The sequence below is a fragment of the Siniperca chuatsi genome, linkage group LG10 (assembly GCF_020085105.1).
Source record: "Siniperca chuatsi isolate FFG_IHB_CAS linkage group LG10, ASM2008510v1, whole genome shotgun sequence".
Classification (NCBI taxonomy): domain Eukaryota; kingdom Metazoa; phylum Chordata; class Actinopteri; order Centrarchiformes; family Sinipercidae; genus Siniperca; species Siniperca chuatsi.
The window spans coordinates 19701239-19729234 of NC_058051.1; the positions used below are offsets into that span (position 1 = coordinate 19701239).

Below are 27996 nucleotides of genomic sequence, written 5' to 3' on the forward strand. Positions count from 1 at the left end.
ATACATTAGTATTTATTTAAACACGTAAGTTATTTAAACACGCTTGATACTGTGGGTTGATACAGCGCAGTAAAACTTGGTACAAAAAAATGAGGCTCTCCTGCCCTCCACTGGCAATGCTGCAAACTGTTTTTACACATACATTACATCATGGTTTCAGATGATTTCCACTAATAGGAAATATTAGGTCATGATGACTGGCACCAATCAAAGACTAAGAGAGATCCTCTGTTGTTTTACTGAAACCGAGTGAAGTGGCAATGATGCCATGAATGATTCACTTAGTGAGCTGTGATACAAGGAAGATGTGGCTTCACACCATATGTTGAACATTTACTATTAGCTGACTTAAATGGGGAAATGCCAGGAGTGTGCACATAGCCTGTAGTCAACGCAGCTACAGCAATTAAAAATCCAATATTGTATTGAATGTATGCCTATGTATTGTTGAGCTGCTATTAACATCAATAGGATTAATAGCTTATGCCTTAATATTGACCTTGAATTTTGGGATTGTATTTAAGATTCTTATAAAAGCTTTTATATGTACAATGCTTGACAAATTCATTAGCCCACATATAGCTGTTATATGGAGCTTTTCGCTTTAAACTCAGTAGGTTTAGTAAATTTGGGGCATTTGTTATTCCAGGGGTTTTTGGAGAGGGCTACTTGCAGTGATTGACTAAAGCACTGGCCTACAGTAAAGCAATGACAAAGAATAGCCTACCACAGACTGGGCTATAATCATTTTCCCTGTCTGATTTGGTAAAGCTGCTGTAGGCTGGAGGACGCATGGGGAGATCATTTAGCAGCAACTAGATTAAAATACTTGGCGAAGGTTGATTTAAGGAATTTAAGCCCTGACCCTTTTTCGTCAGGGACGAGCGCCGTTACGTCGGAGGAGCAGCACGAGCCGGTATTGCAGCGAGTTTATTAGACAGAAACCCCAATATTAATCTGCTCGATATAGATAATAATAACGCGAGAGTTTGCAAGTTGCTTCAAGACTGTAGTTGCAACTGTCAAAGGTGGAGTGGATACGCGCATGACCCAACACACATTACTGTAATACTGTAGGCTACACGGCCGCCGAGATAATATCCGTATAAAAAACCGAAATAATCCCGAGGTAAGGAACCGAGGAGTGTACCAAAACCGACCGAGATTTGGCGTTTCTGCTGATTTTCCTTCGCTTCGTTTTCTTTTACTCTAACCAACTGTCTCGCAGCCGTCGAAATTACTGCACTAAACATATTTTTGTGCCTCCCTTTAGCTCCAGCGCAAGGATTTTTTTTTACTCCTCCTTCGTAATAAAGTCGCCATTTTGCTTCACTGCCTATATAAACCATCCCGTATTCTAATATTTTTCCTCAAGGAGTCGGGGACCTACCTATCTTTTCCTGGCTATTTCTAATATTTCTGGAGTGTTTAACGAGAAGACAAGAGGTCGAAGAAGTGCCTCGTGGTATACATATTAATGCAGGAAAGGAGGGGGGCAAGGCTATTGGAAACTGGGAAAAAGGTGAAAGTATCCAGGATTTATTTTCATGTACAGACGAAATTGTAATTTCTCTTCTCCTGCCCTGCTCTTTTTTTCTTCTTCCACCTCGTCGTCGTCTGCAGAGTGGGGGGACAGGACGACGGTGACGACTGTCCGCTTCCTTTCAGGCCCCCCAACCCCAGTCTGACCGGTCCTTGACGCACAGCAGGTGTGATTGCCATGTAACATAACATTGGTGGAAAAACGCCCACTTTGGTGCCTGTCTCCTGACCCCCTCCTCCCTCACGTGGGTGACCCGGGGCCACCCGGCCCCTAGTGCTGGGTGACTGCCCGACAGTTCAGGTAGGTGGGGCCGACCCGGAGGAAGAAAGTGTAACACTCTTTTTTTTTTCTTAACCACATACATAGGCAACTCTGTAACCTTGTTGTAATTGACACACAGCATGGCAGTGTGCCACGTGCGGAGCTAAAACACTTATTTCCAGGTTGGTTTGTCAGCAGATTGTGTGAGGAGATGTGAGTGGGTGTCACCGGGTTTTGTTGTGTCTAGCTAAATGTATGGTAATGGTTGTCCTTTATGTGTAGAATGAATCTTTTTATGAAAACACCAGCTGCAATAAATTGAGGGATGTTGTACAAATGCCAGAGCAAAACTAAAGAGTGTTATATCCTAAAGAGTATTGTAGGAATGCCCAATTTATAACAGGAAATACAAATGCATTGTGTACAAAAAGTATAGAGGTCACTATTGAAACTCACAATTAAATATTGCACGCATACAATTTCTTTAAAGGATATTAAAGTGATTTAATGATTTTTCACCAGTGATAATTCAGGAGTCTGTCATACTGTGTCTATATATCTCTCATGACCACATCTGTTTATTTTAAGTAGTTAAATGCTGCTCTGTAGTTCTCTGAAACATCACACAGGAACAGGAAGGTGTCTGGTGTTGGTGTGTGCAATATATCTGCAACTTGCATTGTGCAGCAAGCTCACCGTGCCTTTTAAAGTCACATTTATAACACACACTGTGAGCATACTATCACTGTGATGGATGTGCCATCATAGCTCAATGTACAGTGAATAGCATGGCATGTAAACAGACACAGACTGACCCCCACTGAGTCACCCTTTGTGTGCTATTGTAATTCATTAGGAGACTGTCGTGAATATGTGCTAAGAGAAAGCATGTTGGATCATAATCAGTCCCACTTAGCATAATTTGCGATTGACAGCCTTCATCCATTAGACTGTCCCATGCTGATGGGGACTGAGGGTTCAGCACACAGAACCTAAAACATGACATATAGGCTTACTATGGATGATGGTGGCATGACATTTATAATGGATTGGTGGTCTATGCTGTGTAATCTATCTAGCAGTCAACAAATTGGGATTATCCCTCACTTAAAGCAAAACAAACTTTGCTGCTGACTATGTTATCTGATCAAGAGATGCATCACTTGTTTTCATAATAAAGAAAGAAGGCAGAGCTGTTCAGAAAAGGCTTTGTACCCCCTCTCTCTTTGACTCACCTTTTGTCTAATGGACAGAGCATGGAGTTAGTGTGTAAGTGAGAATATTGATTTTGAAATGAAACATGGAAGGTCACACCCTCATTACCACCGCAGATGATGTGTGTGCCTCCACTCAGATAACCTTCAGTCCAATAGCACCAATGGCCGACATGAAGAAAGTGCACTGTAGAACAAGGAGACAGCATCATCAACAGCTATTGATGCAGTGGACATTGCTAATAATGTTTTGATAAGCAATGGAACAGGATTAATGAGCGGCAGAAAGCATCCCAATATTGCCTCTAGCTATCCTCCCTCCTGTGTGTTTGTACCCCCTCAACTACCACTGCAGGCATGGAGAGCCCAAATGGCCCCAGGCTTGGGAAGCTGTCCTCATCAGGGCTGCCAAGGGGCCGGACCCCCAAGCATGGACATCCTCAGGAGCCTGTCAGAACCACGCCAGGCCCTGAAAACAACAACAAACATAGTGAGTGACGAGCCGCCGCACTTTGTTAAATGAAAACAGTGTGTGACTTTAGATGTATGCAGTGTTTCTTCACAGAGTGTTTTAAATGTGGGAACGAGGAAGGCTTTTGTTTGTGTGATCAAGGTTTGCTCTTGGACTGATTCCAGGATGATGTTTGCATACATGACATACTAACACATATGTGATGACTGGAATTGCATTTGTCTCTTTATTCAGTTGACTTTCCATTGGCTGGACTTTTGTAATTCCAGGCTAGCTGTTCAGAATATCAGTGTTGTATCTCAAGGATTTGATCAACATAACATACATATAACTGTCCCCGCTGCTTTTTTGAATGGGTTATATTTTACTGAGAATCAATGGTTCCCCAGCCTCAATGTAATTCTACTCCTCTCGCCACAGAAGGGCCTGGAAACTACAACATTTTTCCTCGGACTGCCTTACAGTGAGAAAACCAAACAAACAAGTAGTGCCAAGCACTGACATGAGTGAAACCCCAAGCCATCTGGATGGAGATGGAAGATTTTGAAAAGAGAGAGCCAGACTGGGGAATTATGTTTCAATCCAATAACCAGAAGATGATCATTGTTAATAGAGTCAGGCAGACTTGGAAAACTGGGGCTGTTCTAATGTGACCCAGTTGTTTTGGTTGCTACAAAATAGCCTCTCATTCCCAGACACACACAGCACCCACACTAGACTAGGTGCTTCAATTTGTTTTCTTTCTGTGTTAATATTCAGCCCTGGAGGCTAGATTTGCATGCCTGTGTGGGTGCGTGCATGTGTGTGTGCATGACGTGGTAATACAAAGCTCATTTTGCAAGACAGAACTGAGAGTGCAGGAAAGCATGGGGCAGTTTTTTGTTGTTTTAATTGGATTTCTTTATCTGCCTAATCTTTTGATAGTTATATAGTATAGCGCAGGCTCACAGTATGGTCTCCAACTCCTCATTGTATACAGGCTGCAGGCTGATGTGCTGTTTTTGCTCTTAAAGAATTGATTGTAGTGTATTTGAATGACAGGTTTTTCTCTACAGCCTCTCATAGTCTTATGTTTTATCGATTTTTTTTAACACTTTATTACTCAATAAACAAGATGTGTTTTTAAATCAATCAGTGCAAAGTTGGTAGTGGGCTCTGCGCTGATTGTTTGAGACTGAAGGCTAGAATTGAGAGAAACATACTTGGCTTAGGTTCACTAATGAGTACCACCAATGATTTTGTGTAAGATAATGCTATCATAGGTAATGGTAGCTTGGTCTTTACGGGACTTTTTCTGGTAACTTTAGACTCTACTGTTTCTTGCCTTTTTCATTTTCCACAGTTGATCTGCTTTGACTCTCATTAAAGTAGAGCTTCTCAAAAAAACGGTACAGTAATTATATCAGTATTTTTGAAACTGCAAGTCTGTGCTAAGGAGACTGTTTTTGTTAAGTCTGTTCTAAGGACAGCTCCCAGCACAATTTGATTGCACAAGATAATAATCTACATTCCACTATGTTGTAGTTAAAGAATTGTCTTGTTTGGCTGGAAAGTTGCTCTTATCTGGAACATTACCAGGGGTTTCCCTAGCCTTTAGAGATGCTTAGTTAGTAACATTGCCAGTGGAGTTTTATGTGATTATGAGGTTTGAAGAATTTCTAAGAATATCCAGCAACCTTAAGGGGAAACACAAGGCTACTGGAACACATGCAGAACCTATTGTAACAGTAGGAATTGATTGAGACACAGAGTATAAGAAATGAATGAGAAATGTTACATTTTCATTTCAAAAAGGCACTTGATTACAATGGCATTTGTATTCCCCAACCACCGCGCCATAGCTGGTGTGTGCAATGATGCACTCAGATGTAGTTGAGGCTAAAGCAAGAAGGTATTCATTGACTGTGATTTGACTTTCTGTAGTTCCTCCAGCAAAACACCAACGCCGTCTACATCAAAATGCTTTACCTTTTCAAACAACAAGCCATCTTCTCAAATCTGGCCTCTTTAGCTTATTACTCATCAGTGACTGGCTTGAGCTTTCTAAAGCTAATGATGAGGAGAAATGCTACAGTGCTAATCATAATGACGCTAGTTTGTCAATCCCAGGGGGGCTGTGAGCCTTGGTTAAGGGAAACAAAGGCATCAATATCAAAGGCTCTCTGTGGAGTTTATGTGCTCAGTTTATGCACATTGTTCACAGTGTGCTCTTCAGATAACCAGGTACCACATTATCTGCCCTCTTCCTGCTGGTCGTTTTTCATTTTTTGTTCCATGTCCATGGTAAGCTTGGTCTGTTACTCGTCATTGTATTATTGGTTCTCACACAGTCAATAAATGCCCTTGTCAGAAACTTTGCATGATATAACAATGAAGAAATACTGTCTGGCTGGACTGTTTTTGTACTAGTGGTTTCCTGAAATCCCTCTATGCTGCAAATTGGGTTTGTTTGCTTTCCTAGAGCTGTGTGGTTGAGCTGTCACCTTGCCACACCAGACAACTTACAGGAAAGGATGTGGTCCTTGAGGGTGACTTGCTCTCTCTTTGTCTCTCTCTCTTTTTTCTTGCTCTCTTGCTCTCACATTTCTTTCATATTAACACTTTTTTTGATTAGTCATTTTTTCTACACCAGTGGTCTGAGCTGTTAAACAACCTACAGTGAAAGTATTTGGACAGAACTAATGCTGTTCTGCCAAATGCTTTAGGCAAGCCCTGAAATTAGGCAAACATTAATGCAAATATAAATGAGTGGAGTCTTGGTGTGTGTGTGTATGTGTGTGGGTGTGTGTGTGTGTGTGACCATCCTCCTTTGATGGAGAATGCTGCAGTACCCTACCTGATCCCAGGACACAATCTTTCCATTGGGCACGCTGTGTGTATTGGGAGGTGGGTGCTCCAGAGTTGGTGCTGCAGTACGAGGAAGGTCTGCATAGGTTTACATGATTGTTGCTATGTGTGAATGTTAAATGTGTTACATTGTTCTGTTATTGTTTTTGTTTAAATGGCTGTCTATGTGTGTGCGTGTGTGTGTATGTGTGTTCTGAAATGACAGTCCACTACTCTTTAAAGAGTTTGCCCTCGGGGATCAATAAAGTATTTCTGATTCTGACTGCAGGACCTTCATTTCAGGCCCACAGACGCCATCTGCTGACCCTGCATATTTGCCTCAGCAGCAATCTCTCACTCTTCCCCTCTGTCTACTGCTTTCTCACACATTTGTTGTCCCATTCTCCAAACATACAGTCACTCCTTTCCATTTCATCCTCTCTCAAACTCCTCATTTCTCTCTTGTCTCACTTATTAGGCAGTATTATCAGCAGCAGTGAATCACCAGGCCTCCAGCCTCACCTTCCATTCCATCCCCGCAACCCTCTTCACCCTACTCCCACGTACTATCCCCATTACCCATCCTCACTCTTCTCACAGCTCATATTTCTTATATTTTGTAGTTCTAGCCTGCTGATGCTTTGAGTCTGCCAAATTGGTGAAATACCGAAAGATAAAATCGATAAAGAGCTATAGATCGGAGAATGTTTGTTTTGGGATGAAATTAAATTCTGGTGTTTTTCTCAGCCTGATGCTGCATCTCGTTTTGAGGAGAGTCCTTTGTCATCTTTGTCACACCTTTATTTGGCAGGCTTGAGGATGGCAGATGAGAAGGAGTACAGGGAAATGGGAGAGGAGAGAGATTGAGTTGGTGAGTCACTGTCCATAAGGAGGGCACCGCAAACAGTCTGGAGCAGGCATTGTCTGTCTGTCTCGCATATACTGTATGTGCTGTTGCATAAACACATGCCTTTTTTCATGGCTGCTGGTATATGCACTATGTGTATACCACAACATGCTTCAGCGCATGAATGACAAATTCCACCATGACCTATGTATATTTTTCAAATTTTCTGTCAGTCTTACATTTTAAAATGTTTTATTTGCTCTGCTTTCAGTTCACCTGTCAGCATCATCCCCCAGGAATTCACTGGCCACATGTATCCAAAGCTGTTGTGATTGGATGTCACTAAACACACTATTGGCCATGGGCCAAATCGGCATCAGGCAATAGATTAGGTTTCCAATAATATGAAGCATGCAGCTGATATGGAAGGCTGTAAAATCAATGCAGGTCTGAAGAGGCTGTTGGGGTATTGTGAGTCACTGTATAATGTTGCAGGAATCTCAAGTCTGAGCTCTTTTCTTTGATTTGGCTGCTTTAAGTGTGGTTTAGTTGTGCTAGTAAACTGCCTAACACAGGTCTGTGTGGTGATTCCTGGCCTCTAAAAAAAGGGATTCACTTTAAAGTAGTTCAGACCACTGAGGGCAGTGGAAATTGTTTTTGCTTAGGACAGGCACTCTTCTTAGACTAGGCACTAATTACCAGTTATTTAGTAAGAAATTGCAAATCCAAATCTTTTTATCACTAAATCATAGACTAGTACAAAGCTTGAAATCAGTTGAACTATGAATAAATTATCTCCTGAACAACTAGATCTATTAAAGCCACTACATGTAGAATTTTAAAATTCACAACTTTGGTACTCCCAATAGTGGTATCAAAAAATACACTGTCACAATACATGCTGGTATTATTCTTCATATATGTTACAATCTATCTATAATTTTGTCATCCTGATTATCTACACTGTAATTTTGCCATATTGGTCTATTCTGTACACACAACATCTATTGCATGACTGTCCGTCCTCTGTTGCTCTTCCTTGTTTCTTCCATTTTTCAAAGGGTTTTTTGGGGGGAGATACAGATTGTAAAGCCCCATGAGGCAATTTTGTGATACTGGGCTATATAAATAAAATTGACTTGACTTGACTTGGTACTCATAGTGGCTTTAAAATCCAACTGAAATTAAATTGCTTTTTATTTATTTTATTTTTTGCTTCTACAGCACACATATCTGCTCTGTAAATTACTTGTCCTGTTTTCTCCTTTGAGAAAACCAAAAGGGGTGAAATGTATATTTTATATATTTTGGTTTCATGATGGTGCCCCCTAGTTTTGCATTAATTCCACAGAATATCATTAGGTATCCATCTACATAGATGGAGACCTTATTTTGATTTAATCAAATTTTGCATAACACAGTAACTTCTGTGTTCTATCATAGGCAGAGCAGCCGGTCACACTAAGCCAGACAATAGCCTGGTCCTGGTGTGGTCCTTACTCTTCAATAGCACTAACAACTCATTGTCTGCACATAACATATAGACTACAGGGCAAGTTTGTTTACTTTGTCTCTCCTTCCCTTCAGTGTAACACTGGCACTCTAGCAGCCTGCCAGCTGCTGTCAATCAAACGCAGACACCATCACGCCCCTCCAGCCAGCTGAGACGAAAAGGAGCATTTCTAATATTTCCCCAAATATCTTTTTTTCTTCCTTTTAATAATAAAAAAAAATATTAACAATACATTTAAAAACAGCCCGTCCTGAACAGAAAAACGGCCACCTGTGCAAGTAGCTTATTACGACCCATATTTACATTTATTATTGGGTGGCGTCCTCTAGTGGCTGTAATAATTATGACTAGAGCAATCTGCGTATAAAGGCAGTTGGGGTGGATGGATCAAACAAACACAGGAGTTTCACCCAGCAGACCGGGATTCGTGTCCCTTGTGAAACCAAAAGTATGTGACTTACATGACCTACGTACATACGTCACTTCCATAACATAAGGTGCTTATTTTAACACAAACTATGAACTTTTCCTAAACCTAACCAAATAGTTTTGTTGCCTAAACCTAACCAAACCGTGACCGTTTCACAACGTCAACCATGTGTTTAATGTTACGCCTCTCGCTGTTTTGGGGATCACTGGCAGTTGACCTATTCGACTATCGTTTAGGTACGAGGACCTGTTGTTTAAAAAAACAGGTCGACTTTTTTTTTACTGCAAAAAGGGATGACTAAATGTGATTTCAGTTGGACTTGGACAACGAAATAGATTTATGAAATAGATAGCATCTTCATACCTAGGAAATGTGTATGCCTCAAGTTTAACCTATTGTGTCATTATCTAACTCACAGAACCACTAAATATCATACAAAGTAATTTGATTCAAGTAGCTCACATTTTCTTCTCCACAATCAATCACACAATCCCAGCAGATTATGGTGTTCATTGGTTGTTTTCATTTTTTGCTCATGACCCCCTAAAACAAAGCCATCTTTACTTGCCATGTTTATTAGAGGAAGTGTAATAGCAAAAACGTATTTTGTACTTTGCAGTGTTTTCACAAAAATTTGAAATTGATATAACAATGTGTGTGTATGTAAGAGATTAGCATAGATACACAGTTATACAGATAGACAGAAAGAGAGAGGGAGGGAGGGCAGGAAGAGACAGAGAGAGAGAGAGAGAAAGGAAAAAACAAAGATAGAGTGAGAGCCAGACTCACTGAGAGTCTGGTTTTCTTTCAGTTTGTCAGTGTCTTGGTAGCAAGACTGTTCTGGTGCTGCTCCACCTCTCTTCGTCTTCTTACTCACTGTCTGGAATCAGGCCTGACTGGGAGGGAATTATGGGGATGTCTCCAAAGAGAGGTGCGTATATGATGGGAATATTTGTACTGTGTGTGTGTGTGTGTGTAAAAGAAGGGATGAATTACAGGATGAAAAATAATGTAGGGAAATAGGAAGTAGTAGGAGGTGTGTGTGTGTGTGTGTGTGTGTGTGTGTGTGTGTGTGTGTGTGTGTGTGGCAAAGTGCTGACGTGCCGTTAAACAGAGAATGTGTGAGGGGGGGGAAGTTGTGAAGAAGTAAAAGTGAAAACACAATGGATAAACTTTAAAGCAAAAAAGTAGAAACAGAGATGGCCGTATGGTTCAGTGGTTGCATTCAGTGTAAACCAGGATAGCTTACACGTTAAGGAGATGGTTACACTCTGTCAGTGTGTTTACCCTGCACTGCGTCCAGGTGTATCAATTTCTCCACCTATTGTCTGTTGAGATTGAGGGTGTAGTAATACTATGTCTTCTTTCCATGGAGTTGTGTCTGTGGTGAGTGGTGTTTGTATTTGTGTGTGTTGTCTTTCTAAAGTACAGTATGTCTAAACCTTACTGTGCAGACACAGACAAAGGCTCCTGTGTGAGTGTTTGTCGAGGAAAACAAATGACTGTTCTGTGTGTGCGCCTGTGTGTTTGTGGGTAATGTGTGCACCCTTGCACTCGGGGGGAGCAGTTGCAGGCGTAGCTAGGAGAACTCTGAGGTTATTTGAGATCATTAGGCAGCTGCCTGCACTCCTGGGTCCTGACTCCTCTCTCTCCTCTTCTCTCTCTTCTCTTCTCTTCTCTTCTGTCATGCTTAACCAGTGTGGAGCAACAGTTGCAGACAGCTGGGAGCGAGTCATACTCTGACATTAGTTGAACAGCTGTTTTATCCCCGTGGCCTGTGCCTGAGAACCGGGGGTTTAGATTTGATACAATGGGCCTGCTTTGTTTCATACCAAGACAATGGATGTGATTGCTGGAGCGTTTGAGCGCCTGAGTGTGCTACCCATACTCAAGCAAGCAAAGCAAAGTAAAAGATACTAAACACATTTTATTGTGTTTGTGTATTTCATCCCAGGAAAACAAGTGTTGTATATTTCATTTTTACAGTAAGTTTGCACCTGCACTGCCTTGGCTTGTGTGTGTACATACCTTTTTGCATTGTAGCCTTCAGTAGTTGTGGACCTAATTGTTCTGCTTGCTGGAAAGAGGCCTCTGATAGTGGTAACTAAGACAAGTGGATCTTATTCCCATAGCAACAAGAACATATCTTTCCCAAGAGTAGAATACATTAATTATGCCTTTCTTTTACAAGACCTTTATTTTCTAAGACAGGAATTAGAATGCATGCTCAATTTCCTCCTTAGCACAAGAGCTGCACCGCCGACTGCATCACCTCTTCCAGAGAAATGCTCTGTCGTCTAGAGAATATTAATACACTCACATATGCACACACATCACACTCACACACACTGGTAATGGGTTTGTGTACTTGTTTGCGTGTATCCGTGTACACCTTTATGCGTGTTTACACCATGTGTCGTGAACTATTCCCAAACACAGCCAGCAATGCTGTGCTAATTCTCATTCAAGCTTATTCAGCCTCGCCTTATTTTCTTTCTACCTTAATATTGTGAGTCTGAAGTGAAAGATTACATATAATCTGTCAGCCCGTGTTTTTGTCTGTGCTTGAGTAAGAAACAAAAGAAGACAAATGAGGGAAAAAGGGAAAGTTGATACTGTGTAATAAAACACAGAGGGAAATGAGGAGGGGGGGTCATGATAGGTTAGGCCTGGAGTGTTTTTTTATACACATTAACATCACTGACACAGAGAGATGTTTTTTGGGTCGAAGGCTATCCTTTTGCCAACATGACCTGTTTTTGTATGAGCAACGATGGCAGGAAGTCAGTTCATTTATTTGATGAAAAATCCACCAACCATTTTTATAATCCTGGTAGGCACACACAGTGCACTGATCCAGTTGGGGACCCGCTGCAAATGGGATGCACTAGGCATGTGCGCATCCTGTCGCTGCTTGTCAATACGTTTGCAGGAGAAGAAAGCAGTTGGCAGACACAGTGTCATGTTCCTCAGCAAGGGGAAGTGAAACAGATTCAAAAGAGAGTCTATGCAAGACCACTGCTGCATTCCACTTCACAATAAAGGACTATCATCTCTACTTCAAGTAGTTTCCCTTTGACATTTTCTAGATCTGATATGACTGAATAGGCTCTAACAGCAGCTCTGTCTCCTGCTCGCCTTGTTTCTGCTGCCGCTCTCCAGTCTTGCCAGATCAATGCAGGGGAGTTGAGAGCGCATGTAAAGATATATCATTCTGAAGAGCAGAGAACAGCTTTGGCTCCTACCTGCAGCACTGTCATTCAGTATTCTGCTTGGTCAGAGGAAGAAGTCATCCGCCTCTTCATTTCTCTCCTCTCTCCCTCAGCATCCTCTGCTCTGCTCTCCTCCCTTTGTAACCCCCCCAACATGCACCCTTAGCTCTTTCCATCTTCCCTCCCTCTCTCAAGTAACACTGTATAGGGGAAATAAAGTGCAGGGCTGAAGAGAACAGTAATGAGCCAGTGCACTGTCTGTTCTCTGAAGTTCACGTGGAGAAAGATCGGGAAGGGTGTGGGGAGGGAGAGGAAGGGAAAGTGAGAAAGCTAGACACAGGGTGAGAAAAGAGGAAAGCGGCAGTATGAGAGATGGAGGGAGGGAGCAATAGAGAGCAGCGAGAGAGAGCTGAGGCAGTCGGTCTGCTGTGTGCTGTGTCAGAGGTTCACACACACTCGTTCACACATGCACTCTCTCTTCCTCTGTTTTCTCTGACAATCCCACATTTCTCACTATTCAAAGCCACCACCATAGTCATATGTGCTCATGTCCATATTTAGTTTGAATATGTGAGCAGATTCAGGGATTTTGGAGGTTTGAAAAGGTATTTAACTAAAGTTGAATATTTGTGGAGCTTCGACTCTAGAAGTGCTAAGTCAAAGGTGGCTTGTCGTGCTTTAGATCAAGAACATGCCAGGTCTGAATGCGTGTAACTAAAATGTTCTATTCTATGAATGTGAAGCACTGGCAGTCCTCTGTGCTAACTCAGAAATGTTTTTTCTCTCATTTCCCAGGTCCGGTGTGTGATGAGCCAGCAGAGGGGAAGAGGAAAGGTCGTCCTAAAGCAGAAGTGCAGGAACTGAGAAGCATCCCTGTGAGTATCTCTCTTTGAACTGAGTGGGTGTTTGAAGTGGGCTTCATTTTTCCTGCACATAGTAGGCAGCTCCCCATGAATATTCACAATATACAGTACAGTATAGCGATAATCCTTGCTTGTATTGAACTCTCTCTTCCTCACCCCTGAGCAGGCCCATATGATAGTACAATGGAAGGAAGAGTTTAAGCGCCGTTCCAGGGTTAAGTGTCCATGTTCAGGCTGCTGGTTAGAGTTTCCCAGCATCTATGGCGTCAAGTACCACTATCAACGCTGCCAGGGGGTGAGTCACCGTTCTTTCCTGCTATACGGCTATTTCTACCTTGTGCTTCAGAGTAGACTTTAAGAGTGGATCAGAGTAGACTTTAACAGTGGATCACAGTAAAGATATTGGAAAAAAGCATTAAAGGAAGGACCATAGCAGTCGGTGATAAATTACCTGTGAAGTTAAAGAGAGTTTAAACTTCCAGAGAATTTATAATGCTCACACCCCAAATATTTAGTGATTATAGCTGTCGGGCTGTTTCAAGAACCGGTGATTAGTCAACTCAAAGCTTCCAGTAACAGCCACCCACTGTCATTTTATTTTGCGTAGGGAGGGAGCTCAGTCTAAATCCCCTCTCCTCATGTCTGTGTTTGTATCAGGCCACCGTAGCCGAGAAGCTGAGTCACGGCTGTCCCTACTGTGAGGCAGTGTTTGCCACAAAGGTGCGCCTGCAGAAGCACAAGCTGTGGAACCACCCAGACAGGGTTAGTATGGAGCCCAAGGACGAGCAGCCTAAGCTTCAAAAGACCCCTGTCAAGTCCAACACCAAGAAAAGGTGACTGGAGCTCAAATTCCCACCCACACTGACCCACATAATGGTGTTAGTAACGTCATAATGCTGACTGCCCAAAATTGTCCTCCCTCGGTCTGTGAATTCAGGCCCATGGAGAACAGTCCCCCCTCTCCGGTGTTCTTCAAAGTGAAAAAGACCCACGAGGTGTCCACGCCCTCTCAGAACGGGGAGCTGGCCCACCAGAGAAGTGAGAGGAAACAGTTCAGCCACAGCCAGCCTTCACAGCAGATTCACCAGTCCCAGCCAGTCCAGCCTCTGTCCCAGCAGTCGCAGTCCCAAAGCACGTCATCCGATGCGGGGGGCAGTGAAAGTGAGGGGGGCAGCCTTCCCCCTTCTTTCCCTGATGAAGACCCAGAGCGAATGAGGCACAGTAAGATTACAGCATATCTTTTGTAATGAACCACATATTCTCATTATATGCTTGCAGTGTATGTGTTTGACTGTTCCTTGTTCTGTGTTTTTCTCTTGAGCCAGGACGGAAGCAGAAAACGCCTAAGAAATTCACTGGAGAGCAGCCTTCTATATCTGGAACATTTGGATTGAAAGGTAAATACCAAAATTGCTCTCACTTCACCCTGTTATGGACAGTAAACCATGTTTTCTTATGAACACTTGCCCATAACAATCAAACAAACATGTGTAGTAATCTCCTGTGGGTGTGATATTAACAAGAGAATAAATGAAGTTGTGAAGAAGAGATTGTTACTATTTGCTGGCTGATTTATCATTGATTACTGACAATACAGCAGGCCACAGGTTCCCTATGATGATTCACTGAATAAATGGGAGGACATACTGTATGTACCACTGTTTGAAGATAGGTATGAGGAGTGGTTTTGTGGGCTCGTTCAAAAGACCTTTACTACATTGTGTGATTGGCTATGTGAGTGACTGTGAATGCTCCCTACTGCTGCTGATCAATGGTACTGGTCTTTTAACAGTGCCAGTGTGGCAACTGTAGAGGTGTTTCATATCCGGCTAAATGAATCAGTGACTCACACACCAAGCACACATCACATACACACAGCTTTTCCAGTCTCTCTCTCTGTTTCTGTCTCATTCATATGCTGAAAATGTTCAGTGACTCATTTAACATACACAGGGCTGTAAACTATTATCATCTCTTATCAAACAATTCATCCACAGTTTTCAGGACTCACTGCTCTCTCTTGCTCTCTTTCAGTCTGCATGTCACTGATTCAGTATAACTCAAAACAACCTCCTCTCATTTTCTACCTCTTTTTCTTTTTTCTTTCCAGTATCAATTTTCCTTTTTTAAGTATTTCTCTTGTTCAGCATTGTCCTCCATCTGTCCCTCTCTGCTTGTATCTCTCACTTTACCTTGAATACTTTCAGTGGGAGTATTAATTGCTACCATGACTGTGTGAATGTGTGTGTGTGTGTGTGTGTGTGTGTGTGTGTGTGTTGTAGGTATGACTAAGGTGGAGGAGAAGCTGAAAGCAGGCCGTGTGAAGAGATCAGAGGGGAGTGGGTTCAGTGAGGAGCCCCAGAGAAGACCCATTCCAAGTCAGTCCTCAAAGAAAGACCCAGCTACAACCAGCTCTGGTGAACACATAGATCACTTGTTTTTTTAATGAGTCGATTAGCCCATAAAAATGTAGAACTCTATGGCTTGGTATCATTCAAAAATGTTAGCAGTGATACCAGTGTAAATATGATACTTTAGTTTTGGTCGTTTCTCTACAAAACCCAATTTTTAAGTCAACAAAAGCCCAAAAATTAAGAATGTTGTCGTGTTGCCTTCCAAGAACTTTTCGTAGGCTGAAATAAGACATCACAAAGTAGTGATACAGGGCTACAACTAATGATTATTTTCATTATTGATTAATGTTTTAATCATTTGTCCATTTAATCAATGATGTAACATATAGAATGTCAGAAACTAGTGAAAAAAGCCCCTCAATATAACTGATATAATATACAGTGACCTGGTTATGATTTAAAAATAAGCCACTTCCAGATAATCAAGAATGTCTGCTTAGGCTTGGGTTTCGGGAATCACCCGATCAGGGATTATTTTACATCAGTGACTCACTCACTACATATTATCACTTGCTAACAGAAGCATAAATTAAACTGTAAGACAAGGAAACATGAATACTAAGTACACAAATGGAAATGTTATACCCATAAGGGCACCATACCAGTAATATTTGATTAACTGACAGAGTAATATTGTTTCCAAATCTTTCTAAGGTACTGTTCCTGACACCCAATGGCAGCGAGCGATCTCAGAGCGAGGTGAAGTGGTGTGTCCCACCTGCTCTATCGTAACCAGGAAAACAATCCATGGTCTCAAGAAACACATGGAGATTTGCCAGAAGGTCAGTGGGCGATGAGGCTGTCCATCAGACTGGGAGCGGGGTGGGTGTGTGCTGTCACAACTTCAAGTAGAGCTTGCTGTGAAACTGGAAAAAATTGTTTCCCTATCAGACAAATTAACACCATTCCAAGGCAAATGCCTTAATACAAGCTTGATTTTGCTGCATGTGCCTCTGGAGGAGCCTGCCTGCTTAAAATTTGAATAAGACATGAATGTAATAAACATCATGAGTCAGTTCAGTTGGAAAGAAGTCTTACATCTGTGCTGTTCTTGATTGAATCAGGATCCTGTGTAATACCATGCAATACACATGATGTGTTAATCTGAATGGCTCTAGCTCTACGGCAGCCAATTCGACAGCACAACCCCTCAGCGCAATCCATATATTATATCAACAAAAAACTGTATACATATTGACAAAACTTTTGTGAACCGCAACTGTTATCAAACTTTTTTTTCTGTGGGAGTATGAAATAAAGCTCTCAACCCAGAGCTGTAATTTCCACATTGGATTATAACTTTGACTGCAATGTTATTAGATACCTCTCCCTGAGGTATGACCCCATTGTGCAGTGCACTGTGAGTCTAGGGAGCCTTTACAGTAATGATATTGATTGGAAGGCTGTAGAAATAAGATCAGGCAGTATCTCAGTACAGTAATCTCAGGCAGTTTTCTCATGTAATATCCTTTACTCATCTGCTCTGATATGAAAGCTAATATCAGTTAAAATGAATCAAGGGGAAGGACACTGTACACTTCTGCCGTTTGTTTGCATTGCACTCAATTATGGTCAGCAGTAATAAATGAGGTAGGGGTGAAGCACTAAAGAAGCTAATCCAACTACATTATATTGAGCTTTTCCTGAGGAAAAACCAGCTGGAGTGGTGCAGTAGCCTCTAGGCCCTAAGAGAGACGTGTTCCTACAGTCATTATAATGGCTCTTTGGCCCAGTGGCCCGTGTGACTCTATTAAAGTGACAGTCTGCCGTTAAGCAATGACAGAATCACCACATTACAACTGGGTCACTCACCATCAAAACACCTCTGTCTCCAAATCAATACTGAGGCGAGGAGAGAAATCTACGAAAAGGAACACTGTGTGTTAAATTGGCTTTTCTGGTTCCCAAAGTTGCTTGATATGCCCTTTGTCCTTTATGTTGCGCACTAATAACAAAAACTATTAGGTTACAGATGAAATGTTGCTAAATTGATAGATCCAATAAAGAGAATATCCAGCAAGAGTGGGTTACTTGTTAGTTTCCTTTCATAGAAATGTTATTTGATCTTCTGTTTGGCCTTCAACCCCTGCAGCTCCAGGATGCTCTGAAGTGCCAGCAGTGCCACAAACAGTTCAGGTCCAAGGCCGGCCTCAACTACCACACCATGGCTGAACACACCACCAAGGTACATCCACATGCACACATATGAGCTTGTAATTCCTAAAGCTTGTATTTAAACAATGATTGGTACCCTCTGACTTTCTTTTTGACTGATCTATGCCCCCCAGTCCATCACTTGGTAGTCCAGATGAGGATGCTTTTGGGAGCTAATGTTTCACCACTGTCACACTGACCCGCTGAACAGGGTAGTTAGTTACTAGACCACACCAAAGCACTACACCCATTCCCAATCCACCATACGCTACTGCTAGTGTCAGCTTTCACTGTGTTTGGTGAGGGATGTCCTGCATGTAGATATCTACCCTATATGCACACTGTATATAAGCCAGAAATCCATGAGCTATATTAAATTGTATCTGTTGCATATTCATTGTCAGCTGCTATGCCCTTCTCTAAAAATTTGATCTTGGGGTTTTTTGTAAACGATCATACATTTGAACTGGTGATTGGTATTCTTGTCCTTGAAGTGCTCACGTCTTTCTGTAGCTGTCTTAACTCTGACAGCAGAGAGCTTCATTAAGATATTATCATGACACTCCTGCATCAGGGCAATGATACTGCTATGAAGTTTGCTGAATAATTCAACACTGCCTGTTTCAAAAAGTATCATGAAAGATTAATGAATGTACGTGCACCAAACGTTGTGGCATGCAGCATGTGTGTTTGTGTTTTTCTGTGAGCACCCTTTCCAATAGTATATGATATATGTGCACATGCATTTATATGTGTGTGAGGGGCTTTGGGTGTGTATGTTTGTCAGTTTAATAGTGATGATAGATGGCCTTGCCATCTGTCTCAGCCAAGTTAAACTGTTTGATACCGTCATTTGTCTTCAGTCAGGACCTGTTGTGCCCTGACCTTATTGGCAACATTCCAGTCCAGCTGAGCAAAAGACAGTGCTATGTGTGTGTTCAAACTAAAATGCTCAAAGGTTTCACCAGGTAGTCGTCCTAAGCAAACTGCTGAACTTTGCTGCAATATTTTTCAGATTAGCTAATTAAAACTTTTGCGACAGGCTAAAAGCCATCATTGTGTTAATTCTGTTCGTGTGTTGCGATTGTGCTCTAGACTCAAGTAGCTGCTGATCAAAGAAGGCTTTTATCATTTGCAGGTTTGATTAGTGCCTTACTCTTCTTTTTTCTTTTCTATCTACATGAAAACTTTGAACAGCAGTAAATAAAAAAATAAGACCAGGAGATAGCACATTACTCACAGACTCCTTCGACTTACCCTTAGCCCCCTTAGCATTTAGGTAGAAATGTTCTACTTTTTTTACAGTAACTGCTGTGCTTTTCTACTATTATGCCTGTATATGTAGCAAACAATATAAATCATGTATAATGTTGTTGTTGTATAATGTCATATTTAATGTTGTTTATGTTATATATTGTTGTGTTTTTGGGGTCATGTTTTCGGCATTGAGGACATTTCACATGTATTCATATATAAAGTATATCTTGTTAATGCAGTGTCATTCAAATGTATCAAGAAGACAGTTCTTTTGTGTCTTTGACAGGGCAAAATAGTTTTGTCTAGTTTTTTGTGGCCACAGTACACAGCAAGTGCCAACAGACTTGGTCATCTGAGGACACATAGGTGCTGTTTCTGTAAATGAGATATTGTATTTTTCCAGTGTTCCAATAAGTTGATACAGTAGCTAGATAGGTATAGTGTGTTCATATACTGGGAATTGAAAAAATGTATTTACTGATTCATTCACTCCTTTCTCCTTTGTGTTAATGTTCAGAATCAGAATCAGAAATACTTTATTGATCCCCGAGGGGAAACTCTTTTGCTACAGTTTCCCCTCGGGGATCAATAAAGTATTTCTGATTCTGATTCTGAACATTAACACAAAGGAGAAAGGAGTGAATGAATCAGTAAATACATTTTTTCTGGTTGTATTACCATACCATTATATTACCATTTGTGTTGAATTTCTTATTGCTTTTTCTATCATTTCTATGTGAAGCAGTTTGTACTTCAGTCTTGTAAGCAGAGCTATGAAGTTTGATTTTAATATGACTCGATTTGGCTATTGCACTAACCCTGAGACCAGTGTGTTGTCAGTGCGGTGACGTGGCGCAGCCCCATTGCAGTGTGGGAAATCACAGAGGGTTGACAGAAGGACAGGGGTCACCCACTGAGTTTGACCTTGATGTTGATGTTGCTACTGTGATACTGCCGCCAAACCTGTGCTTGCTCTTTTGCTCTCTCTCTGCCTCTGATAGAGGCATTAAGAATACATGCTGATGTAGTTTCATGCCCGCCCCCCCCAGTGTAAATCAATGGCTGAGCTGGTGTCTGTACTCTTGCCTGCAGGCTTGAGCATTATTTACTCGAAGTACTCTGGAGGTATCTCATCTCCTTCTTACCTTTCTAAAAAGCTATGGTTGTGTCTCAGTCATCTCAGTTCTTTCTCTGTGTTAACACATGAGAAAACACATGAAATTTGCTCCACTGGGATTCCTCTGTAAGTCCAGACCCTCTCTAGTCCCCTGCACTTTCTTCTCCCCGGCAGCCCTGCCATCTGTTGTTCTGGTCTTGGCTGGGGTTTGGCACCAGCCAACACTCGAGTGAAAACATGAGTTTGACAGTTGTCATAAACATGCCTTGAGTAACAGCCTCACCATGAAACCATTTAATGATCCTGGCACAGTGTGAACACCCGAGATGGAAAACACATTTTTATCACCATTATTTTTAAAGTCAGTGTTGTGGTGGGACACGCTTATGTGACACTGTGTTTGTTCCCCCTCAGCCCTCGGGGAGCGAAGGCCAGACGGGCGACAAGCACAAGGAGAGAGAAAGGCTGCGCAGAGTGCTCAAACAGATGGGACGAATCAAATGTCCTAGTGAGGTATGTACTCCCTCTTTCTTCCCCTGTCCCTTTCTCTTTTCCTTTCTCTCATTCTTTACTACTCTTGCTTTCTTCTGTCCTTCATTTCCATTTGTCCAACTTCTCTGTCTGTCACGTCACATTTTCCTCTCTCATCTGCCAGTTTAAATTTTGTGTCTCCCTTTTCTTCAGGCTCCTCTCTTTTTGTGTCTGCTTCCTTTTACCTCTCTCCCTCCTTTTTCCTTGTTCTTGACATGTTGCCCAAAACCACATCAACACTCTGCTTCTCATTACTCACACTAGAGCGTAAAAGGCAGAGAGAGGAAGAGAAAGAGCTGCAAAAAATAGACTCTCTACTGTGACATGTCCTCACACTGAAAAATGAGCAGTTTCCTCCTGTTTTCTCTGTCTTTTTAACAGTAACCACAAAATATTGACCAATTTCAGTAATATTGTTCCATTAAACCTACACTTCGTTCCGCTTACCCAGTTTCCTGCTTAATGTGTGTTTTCATTCTGTCTCATTTCTGTCACTGGCCTCACACAATCACACAAACATTATGTGTGCAAACACACACACATATACAGGGCTGTTCAGCCCACTTTTCCAGTCTGATGGGCTACCAGTACCACCAGAAACGTTGTGGAAGAGAGTTCTCTGACGATGAGAAGCCTGTGTTTCTGTGCCAGCACTGTGGAAAAACCTACCGCTCCAAGGCTGGCAGAGACTACCATGTGCGTACCGAACATTCCCCGACCATCACCACCACCATGATAGCCACCAACAACAGCAACAGCAAGGACAATATCACTGACACCAACAACAACACCGGCAAAGAGAGGGTAAGATCATCTTGGGAGACAGGCCTCTTTTCTGTTTCCTGCTGTTTAGAAGCATCTTTTTACTAGATTTGACTGTAATAAGTAGCCAAAGTTTATCCACATTTTCACTCAAAGAAGTATCATACTGCTCCTCCAGGTGGTCTCAGAGGAGTCTCCATCAGTAGGCAGGAAGGAGCAAAGCCAGCCTGAGAAGAAGGATTGCCAGGAGAAAGCACCATCCAGCCAGCCTAAGGAGAAGGAAAGAGAAGGCAGGGACAAAGACAGGGAAAATGAAAAGGAGAGAGAGCGAGACAAAGGAAAAGCACCACAGAATGAGAGCCAGGGGGATGACTTTGAACGGACCCCCAGTGGCAGAGTGAGGCGTCGGTCAGCTCAGGTGGCAGTGTTCCACCTGCAGGAGATAGCAGAGGATGAGCTGGCCAAAGACTGGGGCACCAAGCGTCGCATCAAGGATGACCTGGTGCCTGATAGCAAGAGGGTGAGATGCATTAAGCACACATGATCCACAATCCTAGCAGACATGTAGACATGAACATAGTAGACATAAACACATGCGTACTCACTTCACACACAGGTAAAGGTACGGACATAAGGCAGCATTGTGTACTGCAAGAAGACATCTCCCAAAAAACTATCAATACATACAGAAGCACAAATGGGATTACACATTGACACTCATCAAAGCCAACCTTTCCTTGAAAAGGCTCGACAAAGACACCAGGTGTAATTGGTAAAAAAGTGACATCAGCTGATATACATGTCCCCCAATCTCTCTTTTTTATACACATACTTTAAAACTGTAATACTACTAGGAAAACTGATATCAATGTTCTTCTTTTGTATAGTTAAACTACACCCGTCCTGGCCTCCCCAACTTTAGCCCAGAGCTACTAGAGACCTGGAAGAACCAAGTCAAGGAGAAAGGTTTCATCTGCTGCACCAATGAAGTAGGAACATTGACTGGTTTAATGTGTCACCATATATAGAAAATTGCTTTCCATATTTGAACTAAACAAGACATTGATTCACTCTTAATAATAATAAGGCTATTGATTTCACAGGAATATGGATTGAGTGAGTTTGGTCACTCACTATTTATTTCTCTTTTGTCTCAGAACTGTGAAGCTGTCTATTCCAGCGTGTCAGGACTAAAAGCCCACCTGGCCAACTGCAGCCAGGTACCGCAGCAAAGCCACCAACATGATTACATTTGTCTCTGTACACACTAGAGCAAAAACAAGAATGCACACACACACATGGAATTCCCACAGAATCTTAACCCAGATTCGTACTTAGGTACATAGGTCAGGATTGTTTATGCTAACTTCTATTTTTATCTTTTGTGTGTTTGTGAGGTGCTTTGCCTCTGCAACCAACTCTTATCACTGAAAGAGAAAACAATGCAATACAATACAGCACAACTATAAACATGAACAGCAAAAAAGAGATTTCAAAGAAAATTAAGTAAAATGTCATTTGGAGGTCAAATGAAAATAAAATAGAAGAAGTTTAAGAATTGCAGCATGTGTATCTTCAAAAAATGTCATAAAGGATGTTACAGACTTTGCTAACTGGATTTGAAAACAATTTGAAAAATGTGTTTATTGCACCAACACATGATAGCAATGGAACCTAAAAGGTATGAGAAAAATGTTATCAACATGAATGCATATATTGTGTGTGTGTTGCAGGGTGGTGGAGAACTGGGCAAGTATACTTGTCTGATCTGTCAGAAGGAGTTTAGCTCAGAGAGCGGTGTCAAGTACCACATCAGCAAGACACACTCACAGGTGGGTTAGTCAGTCTTTTTAGTATTACTGAACACTCTCACAGGCAGCATGTCCATTTCTGTTAATGTACAGTAAAAACCCGCTGAGTTGCAGAAGATTGTATATATGATCTTGTGATAACAAGGTGTTAACTTGTGGGGAAACAGGATACCTATGTTGTGCAAACAAGTGTCAAGTATCTTGTCAGCACATCACACTGATCTTGCTCCCTCGAATACAGCATGTGTAACATGTAACTTGTTTGTTTGATATGTACATTTTGTTCTCACAAAATAACACATTTTTCCCACAATATAATAGCTTGGTCCCACACGGTTAACATCTTAAATAATTACCATTTATGGGACTTCAAGGGCTCCATATTACTGTATTCAAGAATGGTGTTTTGCCCGACTAATTACAGTAGACAAGTTATACAGTTATATACATGCTCTTTTTCCTTCTTCTGAGATTGAGCTGATCACTAACTGTGTGTTTTATTGTCTTAGAATTGGTTTCGTGCAGCAGCCAGTCAAGTGGTCTCCAGTAGCAAGGGTAAAGTGCCGGAGAACAGTGGGATCAAAGCTGAGGTGAGGAACGGTGCCACCACTGGTAAGAAGAGGGGCCGCAAGCCCAAAGAGCGCCCCCCTGTGGTTGCGCCTCTCCAAACAAAAACTGAAGCACCCACCACTACTCAAAACTCAACCCCTGTCGTGAACCCTTCCTCGGGCCCAACACAGTCCCCCACCCTGATCCCCGACCCAACGGACAGTGCTAATTCAGGCCAAAACAGACAGCCCATCCCCTCCGCCGCCAGACGAAGCAAACCCAAGAGGTTGTCGTTGTCAGAGTAGCTCTGCTTTTGGTGACCCAGGAGCCCGGGAGGATGCTTTACTGTAAATGTTACGCCAGGAAGCTAAAAGACCTTTCTAACTCCACAAGGACTTGGCACTGAGAAGAAAGCTGAATCAACTATTGAGAAGTAAAACAGTACAGACTTCAAATCTTGGTTTTGAAACCCCAGAGTTAATGCGTCTATTGTTATAAACAATACTCATGTAACAGTAGTGTTTTATTTCTCCATTCCACTTTTGTCTCCTTTTTAAGGCACACATTTCAGTTTCTGTACTCACAGCAGGGGTGTCAGTAGTAATCAACGATAAAATCCTGACTTCTACATGGATAGCATTTTCTAAACAGAGGTAGTATTCCAAACAAATGCAGAGTAATTCCTTCTACAAGATTCATGTTGTGTTTGAAAGGTTTTAAAAAGGATATTCTATTAGCATGGTGAAGTCATTTAATGATAGCTAGTGTTTTCACATTTTTTTCACAGATATACTGTACTGTGTACATAAACAATATCTATATCTATATATCTATATACTCAAAGCAATGATGCCATCTGTCATTTTCAAGCCTGACACGTCCAATTGGATCATGAGCAATCTGAATTTTTGCAGTGTGTGCTGTAGTGCAATGTTGTTTTGAACTTAATTTGTTAATTTCTTTCTAGTTTTACTTTTATTATCTTTTAATTTTCATGTTTCAAGTAAGAAAATGTCATATAAGCTAAAATGTTGGTCAGTTGTTAATCATATTCCACTCTGTTTTTCCTACAGCTATGTGGTTATCACTTCAGTGACATTTGTTTTTATTTTATCACATGACGATGAAAGGTATCTGCTTTGACAACAATAATTAAGTGTCAAAAGATTATTTTCAAAGTTCTTTTACACTGAAGTTAATTAGCAGAATACCCCAAAAAAGTGATTGTTTGAGATTTCCATCTGTAAGGTATAAGTTAGTTACAATAATACTTAATATGGCATCGTTTAATTGATTTTAAACAAAAAAAACTTGAAGCATTCTGTCTAAAATAGGACTGGTAAAGCTAAATGTTGGACAGAAGAATGAATTTTGTGTGAAGCTTGTTGCACCATTGCAGCACAATCAAATTATGTGACACCATTTTAAAGGAGGCTATATTTTGGCCAATACTTTAGCTTGAATCAAAGAGCTGAGGAGAAAATAAAAATAGTATCTTTTATAGAGAGGTTGAGGAAAGTAATCTTTTATTAAACAGAAAAATTGCAAATGAAGATTCACATATAATGATGTATATGAATTAATTCCTGGATGCTCAAAGTTATTGCACTTTAACCCTTAACCCTTCTCGCTCCCCTCTTGTATTTTGCACTCCAGGAGTATTCAACCTAACCTAGTGGCTGTCAGGCAACAGGAGCGGGAATATTTTACTCTGATGAAAAATTGAACTAGAGAAAAACTAAATTTGTCTTTACATGGGTAATGAGCAGCATAGTTAACTCGTTCTATATAGTATCTGTAATCCAACACGACCATATAATTATGACTCACCACATAAAGCCATAACTGGTCTTGTTGAATTTTAAGGCTGCTCTTAGCTTCAGATTAAAAAATAATAATCCATTATTATTAAATTACTTTTCGAATCTAAAAATGTGTGCAATCAGAGAATATTTTCACTTTAACATGTTTAAAGTAGATACTTGAATCCACAGTTATATTAACGATTTGAGCAAATGAAAACTCCATAAATATTTGATTTATATTTGCAGTGTATGTCCATAAAAATAATGACGGGCTTGCTTAAAAAAAGATCATAAATCTATTTTATATTCTCTTATGTGTATTACCTAGATAGCAATCTGATAGCTTTGGATAAAGTTGTGATGTGAGGATATTCTGGTGAGATAATAAGGGTGCTTTACTTGCCACTCTACCTTAAGGACCTGATACAACTCAGTAAGTCCGCTAATCCATCTGCCATTTTCTCCTTACTGGCAAGTCCTATTAATTTTGCACCAACAAATGTCAATGTCATCATTTAAATCAAGCACTGATGTCAGCAGAACATTTTCAAGAAACATTGAATTTGAAATGTATGTGTCCCAGGTGGTGTCATCCCTACGTTGTGACCTTTTATATTGTAAAGCAAAGTTTTGAGCTGAATGCCTCCATTATTAATCAACTGATGGAGTTTATTCAGGTGAGGATGATTATGCATGTGTCTTTCTCTGTTAGTGGGATGGACCTTTATCTTGTATCCAGGTTCAACTGATGGAGAGGATAAGTTAGACAAGCACTGATTGGTCCTCGGACCTTTTCGATATGAGTTGTCCAGACCTTGTGTGTGTGTGTGTGTGTGTGTGTGTGTGTGTGTGTGTGTGTAAAACAGTTAGCACCTTTGTAATGACTGGATGTCTGGAAACACTTTTCGTTGAGTCTTATGCTCTGGCACAGAATCAGTTCATCAGCTGCTTGTTACTTGTTTCATTAATAACGTCACATTGACTGTGTTTACCTGACAAGCTTTGGTGTTGCAATATGATAGGTAGGCACTGCTTTTAACAGTGGGTATTTTATATTTTATCACACCCTTTACTATCTGTCTTCCTATGATGTGGAAAACACATATCTATCCCGCAGTGTGAGCTAACTGCAACATGTTTAGAGAGTACAGCAATACACCATATTTAGCTGGTTTTGTTGGCTTGCTGATATTTTGATATTGATGTGTCTTCTCAAAATTGTATGGCTTTTTTCACTCCCCTACTTTTATTTGTTTGCTTTGAAAATGCTTTTTACATATTATGAAATCAAAAAAAAGGTTGGAAAAATTTGTAGACCACAAAGAACATTGTAGGCCTATGTGTCGGCATACACTGTTATTTTATCCATTTTGATGATGCACATAAATTGAGATTTTTCAGTACACAATGACAAACACATTGAGAGAGTCCTTTATTATTACCTATTCAATATGGGACAACAAGGCATATGTATGTGTGTTTGTTTCTGTATTTAGTGCACTTACTATACCATGAAATAGGCTTGAAATAGGAGTGTTGTTGGAGCTTTCTAGTTACCCTGACTGTGTGTGGTGTGACTTTTGTACCTGGGGAAAACAGCAGGCTCAAGTGTCTTCCCTTTGTCAGCAATGTTATTTCCAAAACCAAGGTTAATCCATAGAAATCCCCTTAGACAGCCTGAGAATTTTACCCTTATATTTGGACAACAGTGGTTCGTTTTGTATGCTACCTACTTCAAAAGCAGGAAATGGCATCTGCCTCTGTTGTCGGGGCCTTTGTGATGAAACTGTTGAGAGTTTTAAGATATGATGTTGTAGCTCATAACTGGTTATGATATATAGGTAACAGGTGAAATGAGACTAATGATGTATTAAAGATTTCCATATCTGAAATTAAGCTGTATAGAACCTAACCTAGGAGGCATCAACACCTCCTTTGAGTCTGAACTGTTACAATTTTCCCAAACTTGTTGTATTACCTGTGCATTAGTATCCCTCAACTAATTAATAAAAGTTTGTTGACTAAATTTGTGTCAACTGTGTCAACTTTTAAGTAAGTTTCGTTAGCTGTTATCTCTAGTATAGATTACAATGAATGTAATTGCTAGAATGTAATAGACTTTTCTCACAGTGGACATTTTTACTTGTCAAACACAGGCGGCGTACCTAATAAGATTAATAATGGCAGTACTCCTTTGTGCCACTTTTACTGATCCTGTTTTGTGCATGTAGCTCACTCACACCTTAATGGAAGGTAGCCATCATTAATTAAATAGCACCTGCGATGTTCCTGATATGACATGGCAAAATGCCAAATGTTAAAAATTCTTAATGCTAAAATGTAATTATATAAATTAATAATTTGGCTTTAACAGTCTTTCTCAGTGTTAGGGGTGTGTGAGATATTTCACATTTT

At 41.0% G+C, this 27996-nt stretch overlaps 1 protein-coding gene across 7 annotated transcripts; it reads left to right on the top strand.

Moving 5' to 3' along the window:
• The first annotated feature begins 724 nt into the window (after positions 1-724).
• On the top strand, positions 725-27607 carry znf512b (zinc finger protein 512B). 7 transcript variants are annotated; one of them, XM_044211754.1, is made up of 18 exons: positions 725-916; positions 1624-1843; positions 3374-3508; positions 13114-13193; positions 13348-13476; positions 13839-14014; positions 14119-14402; positions 14507-14578; positions 15464-15598; positions 16250-16377; positions 17688-17780; positions 20538-20636; positions 21204-21458; positions 21595-21936; positions 22304-22405; positions 22574-22636; positions 23150-23248; positions 23737-27607. In XM_044211754.1, exons 3-18 carry the CDS (start codon positions 3376-3378, stop codon positions 24079-24081), a joined length of 2535 nt encoding a protein of 844 aa, XP_044067689.1. In that variant the 5' UTR covers positions 725-916; positions 1624-1843; positions 3374-3375; the 3' UTR covers positions 24082-27607. The 7 variants fall into 7 exon arrangements, with proteins under 7 accessions (XP_044067689.1, XP_044067691.1, XP_044067688.1 ...); XM_044211753.1 differs by lacking the exon at positions 725-916 and adding an exon at positions 923-1129; XM_044211756.1 differs by having other exon boundaries at positions 725-1843; positions 21306-21458.
• Positions 27608-27996: the final 389 nt, after the last annotated feature.

What these genes read in the sequence shown, in the direction of transcription:
- znf512b (XM_044211754.1), top strand. Translation starts at nt 3,376, where the DNA reads ATGGAGAGCCCAAATGGCCCCAGGCTTGGGAAGCTGTCCTCATCAGGG. An exon ending in AAGTCCAACACCAAGAAAAG is followed by an intron (nt 14,015 to 14,118) that starts GTGACTGGAGCT and finishes CTGTGAATTCAG; the next exon opens with GCCCATGGAGAACAGTCCCC. An exon ending in TCAGCAAGACACACTCACAG is followed by an intron (nt 23,249 to 23,736) that starts GTGGGTTAGTCA and finishes TTATTGTCTTAG; the next exon opens with AATTGGTTTCGTGCAGCAGC.